The sequence below is a fragment of the Lepisma saccharinum genome, chromosome 19, assembly GCF_977018435.1.
Source record: "Lepisma saccharinum chromosome 19, izLepSacc3.1, whole genome shotgun sequence".
In the NCBI taxonomy this organism is placed as follows: domain Eukaryota; kingdom Metazoa; phylum Arthropoda; class Insecta; order Zygentoma; family Lepismatidae; genus Lepisma; species Lepisma saccharinum.
Window position 1 is genome coordinate 6,086,662 of NC_139247.1, and position 9,856 is coordinate 6,096,517.

General features: G+C 37.0%; 1 protein-coding gene across 1 annotated transcript; it reads left to right on the forward strand.

Annotated features, from left to right (window-relative positions):
- Window positions 1-3,163: 3,163 nt before the first annotated feature.
- Window positions 3,164-8,498, forward strand: LOC146003065 (uncharacterized). Its single transcript, XM_083141234.1, has 3 exons — window positions 3,164-3,726; window positions 5,578-5,898; window positions 8,400-8,498. The coding sequence occupies exons 1-2, from the start codon at window positions 3,258-3,260 to the stop codon at window positions 5,892-5,894; spliced, it is 786 nt and encodes a 261-aa protein (XP_082997360.1). The 5' UTR covers window positions 3,164-3,257; the 3' UTR covers window positions 5,895-5,898; window positions 8,400-8,498.
- Window positions 8,499-9,856: the final 1,358 nt, after the last annotated feature.

Genomic DNA, 9,856 nt, shown 5'->3' on the forward strand with positions numbered 1-9,856 from the left:
TGAAAGCCTGCAAAAAAATGGTTGTAATTTTTTTTGCTCGCTTTGCTCGCAATGATATGTTGCGCCAATGTGTATTTGGCGCTTTACTGAGGTGAATGTGATATTTTATACCATAGCTGCATTACAAGACATAAGCAATATTCTCGTATTCATTAATGACATCACTTCTTAAAATATAATTGTGTTGGTATACTGTTTACTTTGAAGCAGGTGCATCATTTGGAACAAAAAATATCAAATCTCCATTTCTAACTTCTTGTCAGGGGAAAATTTTGCTTTAACAGGTTAAATTTGCACTGAAGATAAAATCTACGTAATTATTGTTATGAATTAACTAATTAAATTATTTATTTTTCCTCAAGAAAACGGTGGGGTGGGGGAGGAGTGAGTTCTTTGAAAGAGGAACCGTATCACATTGAGGTTAAGAATTTCCAGATAGGGTTCTGTAATGTCTCGTGAAACAATAATTGAATTGATCATATGGATGGAGAATGTTATTTGGTTTGCTAAGGTTGAATTTTCTATATTTATCATAGTTGTGTACCAATTTGTGCTAAACACTCAAATTGTGAGTTTTATAAACCCACTCACAAACACTATTTATATGAAAATTTACATAATTTTATTTACTACATTTAACCAATCAATGTGGTTAACAGCACGGCACCCATTATTAGTATACTACATTACATTATTCTCTTTTGTGTTTTTGCAAACAGCAAATATACCTTACTTCTGTTTTTTTATTAGTGCACTGATGTATTCATCTTAGTGGCTGGGTTTTGGATATTAGAATCTCATTTAAATTTTAAAACTTGTCCAAACGAAGGCATATCCAAGGGAAGGGGTAATTGGCTTGCAGCCCCTTTCCGAGACACATGAGCCTAAAAATACATTGGGAAATTCAGGAAATACACATGTTGCGAAAAGTACGAAATTAACAAATAAGTTAATAAAAGATTTTAAATCATTGCATTGAGTACTATCATTGCTATCTCTGACAGCATAGAAGACACACCCGCACTAGATATGAACTCTCTAAGCCGTGTGTATATATATATATGGTCCAAGGGAGCAAATCAATTTGTAACTGAAAATTTACCAAGTTTTTCCCATGCGTTCCAAGTTCAATCCATCACAGAACAAATGTCTGGGTATGCTATTGGTTCAAATAAGTGAAAATAGTTATAATTGAAAGTACATACATTTCAATACTTTCATACACTGGTTGAATAAGTTAATCAGTATTATTATAATATGCAATTAAATTATAAAGATTTACTTAGCATTTTAAGTAAATGTGTCAATGATAGCATTATGAATGTAATAATTTCGTTTCCCACAACAAGATAGAGAGCCGTTTGGATTAACAAATTAAAGAACAGGGCACTGACGTAAAATAGTTCTTCAGAGATGGATACACGATGATTTCATAGTTATGCAGCCATTCCACGGAAAGTGAGCCTACATGTCCCGACACTAACAGTGTTTTCAAAGATTTCTCTGTTCGTTGCCACCTCAAAGTAAAATTGGTAAAAACACATTCCAGACTGCTGACCGTTAGTACTACATGATATGTATGTTTGGTTACATTTTATCATGCTGTATGTATGACGAGATAATCGTGTTTTATGCACTGTTACTATCGGGAAAATCTAGGCTCACCACCAACTGCTATGAAAAGTCAGATCTTTGAGCTATTAACGCTGCGCTGGGCCTTTGGCTGACGTCAGAGAAGCCGTTTCCTAAAATTGCTTTCCTTTCGAAAAAACGATGTCGTTTTCCAAATTCTGAAAACTTACATCTAGTTAGAATTCCTTCCAGAGCATTTACGTGAATCTTGGTGTGGTTTGCTTCCGATGTTGTCTATATATTCACAATGGTTTCGTAGCTATGTCAGCATATTTTTCATCACATAGCATATGTCTAACTTAGAAATGTGTTTCGGGGGGGTTCGAACCAAGGGTCTCAGGAATAATAATAATAATAATAATGTTTATATTAAAATAGTTATATTAAATCAAATTAATACTAATTACAATACATAAATTAATATTATATTAGTATTCCACGAATAGGTAAAAATACTGTGTAAGAATAGAGATATAACAGCGCATATTCATTACGTAGCTTACCTGTAGTTAAGATCGGAATAACTTGCATAAAAACAAGTGCCCTGGCAATGAAATTAATGGCAAATAAATTAATAATTGAATATTTATCGAATAACCAAAATCATGTTACATGTAGTTGGAGGAAAGTAAGTTTCTGATTAATATTTTATGCATATTATTTTCCGTTGTAGTGTGCATAAATCTTCTTTGTAATGTCATTCAAAGCCGTATGATCCCAATATAATCCTTGCCTTCTGAAACGTTCAGAGGAAATTAATAACCATCGATTATGCAACAAATGCTAATATTTTCATTACTTAATTTTAGTACTTGGTAAGTCTTTCGGGGAGCCAGGATCCCTGGATCCCTCGGTAAATACGTCCTTCCTGTCCTTGAAAGCCGTATGATCCCACTATAATCCTTGTCTTCCAATAAGTTCAGAGAAAATTATACAACAAAGGCTAAACGAATATATTTTTCATTATTTAATTCTAGTACTCGATAAGTCTTTCAGGGGGATCCGGGCCCCCTGGACACCCCTAAATACGTCCTTGACGACAGCGGAAGCAAACCACACAAAGACACGAATTTGGAGTATGATATCTTTTCTTCGAAAGAAGAGTAATTTTGGCTGGCGTCGGTCAAAGGTTCAGCTAAATCTTAAACAGTAGATTTCCATTGATGTGTATGTTTGCAACATCACCTAACCTTCAAGCGAAAAAGTGATGGCCGTCGTTAATGGCTTTCACTGGCCAGTGTCTCTAATGGTTTATTGGCTCCGTTAGCATTTGGCGATTCAGAACAGAGACGAAGACATCGGGTCCGTAAAGACGAACGTGACGATGAAGATGAGCGATGAATACCAAACGCGACTCCTGACACTCGGACATCACGTCCGACGGAACTGCTACCTGGTGGCACACATCGGTGTTCGGAATTCCTGGCGATGATATCTGAAGACGATCGCGTGAATAAGGTTCAATATCGAGGCTGCATATAAAGAGATGCCGCGGTTCCAATATGGTCCTCCTGCTCCTGATAATAGACCACGTATAAAAGCCTGGTTCAGGGTCACCGACAGCTGAGTCGTTGAGGAACCGTGGACTGTAGCTCGAGCGGTGGTGTCTTGTGGTCAGAGTGGCAATGGGTTTCGCAGTGGCATACCTGGCACTGGTGATGGCATCGCTTGCCTCGTGCCACCCTATGGAGGCCGAGAGTGCCAAGGGTAACACGTTCTGGAAGGGTACTTCCATGGACAGCGTGGTGGACGAAATCTACACCAACTGCCTCCAGAACGACACAGTCGCCTGCATGAAGTACAAGGTCCTCACCTTCCTGGATCAGGTCCTGAGGAAGGACTCCTTCCAGCTGTCCGAGAACATCGCCGTCGTGAGGAACTCCTACAAGGAGGAGGGAGCCGAGGGGCGCGGGTTCAAGTCACCCTTCCTGGACAGAGTTCAGAAGTACGTCCAGTCCCATGATATCCTCGCCAAGATTCCCATGGGGTACTTCCAGGGTTCGACTCTCAAGTTCTCCCCGAGGAATCTTGATGAAGACGAAGTCACTCTCACCATGAAGTTCCCGTCAGAAGAAGGAAAGGCTCTCGTAGAAGGTGAGTCAACAATCTGCATACATACTCTTTCAAGATATTTCACATTTCTGAAGATAATGAAGATCTCATATTTTCTTTCAAATGTAAATTAATGCCTACGATTCACATAATATTAACTTAATGAAAAATTGTCAATCCAAGAGATAAGGTTTTCGTCGTATCCAGTGAAAAGTCTCTATGTTTTCTATTTTTGCTATTGTACGTCACTTTTGCCACTTTTTATTAATCGAGACGATGAGGATAATTGATGATGAAATTAAATTGATCAAGGAAAACTTGCAAGGAGTCATCCATGTCCTAGCCAGGACCCGAACCCATAACCTTCTGAAGCTAGCATGCCAATTATCAAAATTTCACTTTCGAGTGTGTACTATAATACAATATAATCAAAATATTGCTGTACTAAAAATTCCAAGTTGTTCTACTGTGTTCCAATATTAGTCTTATAGACATTGATTAATGTATCAGTGGAAATATATGTCTCATTTTATGCTAGAAGAATGCTTCACCCTGTTGGCGATTTGGAAAGTCTTCTACGTAACGTGCTCGACCACCACACCCGCGAAAATTTAAGCTAATCATAAATGTATACGTGTATTAATTAATAACATCATATGTTCATAAACTTAGCATGATTCTTCTTGATAAACGAATACAAACAGACTACTGCTCGATCTCGCAACTTAAGTTCCAGGTTCGAGTCCCGACTGGTCATGGTTGTTGTTCTTTGTGAGTGTCTTTTCATCAATTTTATCTGAACGCCACTCTTCGTTATTGTCGCGATAATCCGATAATGGCAGAAAAGCGACGCTAAATTCAACAATACAAATGCTGTTAAGCCACATGAATTCAAAAATATCTTCATTGAAGTAAGTGAATAATCGAGTCTCTAAACAGAAAAATATCATATTAAGAATTTCGTGTATTTTCCATATTTTGCATATTTACAAAAAGACAAATTATGTGTAATACTTGTTGACTTGAATTTAGTCTATAATTTAGTCTGTATCATCATCCAAAAAAAATACTTCTACATTTATTAACTTTTTTCCAAATTAGGTATAATGTAAAAATTGTTTGGATCTTAGAAATATTTATTCGAAAGCTTTCTCAACACAATTATTATATTCGTGTTAATAAATGTAAAACTAGACTTTAAAATATTCTAATTTATCTATTGTACAGTGTTGTATATTTATATGAAGACATATTGGCTCTAATTTATGAATATGAATGTTTAGTCGTGCTAAACCTTACCAGGAAATGTATTTCTCTTTACTGTCTAACGCTGATGACTTGCAATCAAGGGGCCTGCTTGGATTTCCAGTGAAGTAACACTTCACAGGTTAGGATCCAATTTTAAACTATGGGTAAAGTCCCGGTTAAATAAATTGTTTGATTTGTTTTATTTTACCCCGCTTTTCTGTCACTTTTGTCCAATCGGAAAGTTTAGGATGATAATGATGGAATTTATGAAGTGGCAATCACAAAAAGCGCCCATGAACAGGCTGGGATCCCAAACCGCACCGTAAAATATGGTGTTAAAGAGATAGAGACAGTGGTCCCAGGAAATTCCCAACACAACACAATCGGTCAACGTTTACCCTGAGAGGTGTTAAAATAACACAATAACACAGTTAATAATTGTAAACAACACCATTTTCACACCACTGAGGATAAGCGTACAAAAATGTGGTGTGGATTTCCTGAAACTATTTGGGGGGGGGGCCTTGGCGTCGTACCAGGGGGGTCGGTTAGTTAGATTATCAGAGTATTAAAGAAATGATTAAACAAACATTGTCGCGAATATTTAGAAAATAATTGCCTGTTATATTATCTACTCTGGAACAGCTCGTAAAAGCAAGCTGAAGAAGATCCTTGTCCCCATCCTGGTGTTCATCCTGCTGAAGGCGATGACGCTGATCCCTCTGGCCATCGGGGTGCTGGGCCTCAAGGCCTGGAACGCCCTCCAGCTCAGCTTCTTCTCCTTCGTGATCTCCGTGGCGCTCGCCATCTTCCAGCTGTGCAAGAAGATCGCCGCCGACGCCTCGCAGGCCCAGACCATCCACGGCCCCTGGGACTCCTACCAGCGCTACGCACGCAGCTTCCACGACTGGGCGCACGACCTCGCGTACAGGGGTCAGCAGCCCGCCACTGAATCTTCTTGAACAGGTAAGCAAGTAAAACACTAAAATGTTGGCCAAGGCAAAATTTATTGTAAAATAAGATACTTTAAACGTAACGTTTCCAACCTCTAACAGGGTCTTCTTCAGACAAACATTTTCGAGAATTTATTGTGAATCTTTGTCTGAAGAAGACCCTGTTAGAGGTTGGAAACGTTACGTTTAAAGTATCTTATTTTACAATAAATTCTGCCTTGGTCAGCATTTTAGTGTTTTATTGAACATAGAAACAAGGTAAGTGTTAGGTGTGAAATATCGTTAGGCTTTTGTTTATGGTTTGTTGAAATATGGAGGTGTTCATTGTTGAAGTTGTATGTTAAGCTGTGTGCCAGTAAATCTATTATTGAATTTTAATTAGTGGTCTGATTATGTCTCAAGTTTAAGTATGTATAAAACGCGTGCATAGTCTGTGTGGTCCTCCCCGATGGCGCAGTGGTAGCGTCGTCGCCTTGTAATCAAGGGGTCCCGGGTTCGATACCCGGTGGAGGCACATAGTGGTTCGGATTCCACTATAAACTGTAGATCCAGTCCCAATTAGCCTTACTGTGCATAAAGTGGACTTAAAATACCAAATCAATTCAATTCAATATATACTGTGTGCATACACGACAGTAAGCATGATTTTTAAGATTCCAAGAAATTGTTGCTATCCCCAATAAATATCCATGTACAACCGTTGAAATAAATACATACCTCATAAGATTACAGGTGTTTATGCTCTATGGGGGAAGTATTGTCAAATAAACACATTTGTGACATTTCAGCCTTGTAGCAAGGTCTTCTTCAGATCTGAACCAAATTCAATTGGTTCAGAGTCTGAAGAATGATTCAATTGAATGTGGTTCACAGTCTGAAGTAGACCTTACCATAACCTTGAAACATCATTATAGTGTGTTTATTTGACAAGAATTTTTGTCTTGGCCAGCATCTTGAGTGTTTTATTAAACATGGTAACAAGGCTTAAAAGTGTTATAGTTCCTAATTCTACTGCGGTGATAGGAGTTGCCATTGAGAATTTCCTATTAAAATCTACTCATCGCCGTAGAGTTAGGCAATACACATAACGCCTGTAGGGAAGCGAGTGTTTTAGGATGTGGGTGTCACATATTTATTTTGCCGTTGACTGTACACACCTAAATGCATAAAATCAAAGTTCATGAACTTTTGATGCTTCAATATACACAGATTGCATTTACATCTTTCATTTTTGTGAGTTCTTAATAGCTTTTCGTTTGAAATTTTTTATTTTCTCAAAATTTCGGGAGGGGCTGTATCCCCATCAGCTACCCCCTTGTGTATGCCAGTGATTTCATGTAAAGCAGAACAGTGATGAGTGTTCACATTTGTACGCACTAGCAGCAACAAAAGTGTTGTACAATGGTCAAAGTACGAAATGTGTCACCTTAGTTGGGCAAATACACTCGTGTATCCTTCAATATCAAATTCAAATCTTGGATAATAAACATGTTTTCAAGTGTATTAGAAAATTAAGACACATTTCACTTTTGTTGCTGCTGTATATAGTCACGTGTAAATGTGCATTTTCTGTTTATAAAGCTTCTTATCGTACAAATAATGTAAAAAACATGTATAGATGCAGCTTGTTTTGATTACACCTAAAGAGTTAATAAGCTCATAGTATGAGTTCAACATGTAAAGCTATCTCATGTTCATTGTACCATGTCATTAAAACACACAGCGGTTGGGATCAAGTTAGTGGTCTATAAATTCATTATCTGGGTCATGCTGGAGGTAATCTTTCGGAGCCTTCCTTCTCTCCTTCCAGGGCTGCTCGCTTGTGCCCGTTGATTAGAGCATGAGTGATCCCCAGAGCAACTTTATGCAGGCACGTTTTCGCAACACCTAATGAATGCGCGCACAAATCGAACCAGGGTCTTCCACGTATGACGCTTTACGAACTGGATAAAATTTACTTATTTACAACCCAAACTTTGAAAATTGATATCATGAAAACCGTAAGAGATATTTACACCGGGTTTTCTGCATTATAAAGCCTCATCCATTGAAATATTTTTCAATGCTTTAAATTATCACTTTACTCCATACAGAAAATCAGAAAATTTAATAACTGACGAAAGGCAGCGTTAAAATGTTTCCAGAAATGCACTTTTGAGTGAGAAAAAGATATGAGAAATTATCAAAGGGCCGTAATTAGATGTCTGATGACTAATACCATGTCAATCTGTCATTTGAGACCAATATTCATCATTTGATGGATGCAGCATTTGATGGATTTATGACTGGCAATTTTATGGGTTGAGTGAAAAAGTGCCGGTTTTGAGACACATCTCCGTAACTGGCAACACTGGCAGGTCGAAATTTTATCAACAGATGCATGCAACATGTGCTTAAACATTGACCATACATTTACGTGAAAAATCATAAATCATGAATTTGTACTTTCGGTGTACTTTTGTTTGTGACTGTACAATGTTTTCCAAGCCAATCTGTATGTTTATATCTTTTCAGATGCTTCTACCACATTCAACCAGGAGGGAAGATTTGCTCGACAATAAATATTTTCTTATACACGAGAAACTTATTTGTATATATGCCTGAAGATAAACTACTGTGTAAGTTATTTGATATTTATTAAAATACTTCTTGACACAAATAAAAAAAGTTTTCATTTCTCAAATTTAATTAATTCCTTGGTTTAAATGAAGGATGCAAAGAATCCAGACAAAGGATAAAGAAGAAAACGAAAAGAATGAATGAAAAGAATAACAATGAATTATGTGATTGTGAGAATTCCAACTTCTATTTAGGTTATGTTGAATTCTTACTCCAATTATTTATTGTCGATTTTTTTGTAATAAACGTATCGGGACCATTGAGTAATTGACTTACTATCGCGTTCTTACAGAGTAATGTATGTACAGTGGGATCCACTAGTATTGCTCGGCAAATTGTCCATGACTATTTTCATTAATTTTTCTCTGACGTCCTATGTGTTTTTAAGCGATGGATTTTGTTGGTGCAGAAGTTGTCAACAGCTTGTTTTGAGTTTTCTTTTAATTCTTGAAGCTCTTATTGGGTCAAATAAAATGCACGAACATGGTGATGGAGAATTTGCACCGTAATACTCATGGATCGCACTGTGCAACACTGCTCTGCTCCAACCCGGGTCCTCTGTTGGACGGGATTTGGACAATAGTTCGTTTGTAATATTTCAATAGTTCAAAATTATTGTGTTTTGTTTTCATTTTGCATTGAAGATAGTCACAAGGCATACAATAGTTCTGTGCGCTTATGGAATGTTCTAACCACACTCTGCATTAATTTGCACGTCACTTTAAGGACACGTTATACATAAAGTAATCACAAAGAATAAGAAAAATAGCAATAATATGTAAATTAACAACAAGACCACAACATATGCTTTCATAACTGTACTATCAAGTCACACTAATCTTTCCCATTTGAAACAGTATTTTGCAATTACTCATGAATGGAAAAAAAGTAACACATAACAGTAACATTTCCTTGAATTTAATTTAGTTCAATACTTCTAGCCCTGTGGAATTTTTACTCAATGGAATAACGAAAACAGAAATGTGGTTCTATCTGCGTTACTAGATGTCACTCGGAAACTATTCTCGTTTACAATTTTTTTAGGATCTGCGATCAACAACAGTGGAAGGGTTGTGGTTTACAAAAAATGAACGTTTTTCATTTCTTCCATGGGCTTCCATACAGGAGTCGTCAAAGTTTAATCATATTATTTTCAATTTCCCCAATATTAATCTCTTACAGACTCAACACTCAGTTACAAATTCAACTTAAATGATCACCGTGAAAGATAGTAGAAATATGAACTTGCGATTTTTTTCTTAAGTTCTAAGTCGGATTTTTATCGTTTAGCTACATCGTGACGACACGACATAATTAAAACTCCAAAAAAGTATTGAGCATTTAACAAATTG

What these genes read in the sequence shown, in the direction of transcription:
- LOC146003065 (XM_083141234.1), top strand. Translation starts at nt 3,258, where the DNA reads ATGGGTTTCGCAGTGGCATACCTGGCACTGGTGATGGCATCGCTTGCC. An exon ending in AGGAAAGGCTCTCGTAGAAG is followed by an intron (nt 3,727 to 5,577) that starts GTGAGTCAACAA and finishes ACTCTGGAACAG; the next exon opens with CTCGTAAAAGCAAGCTGAAG.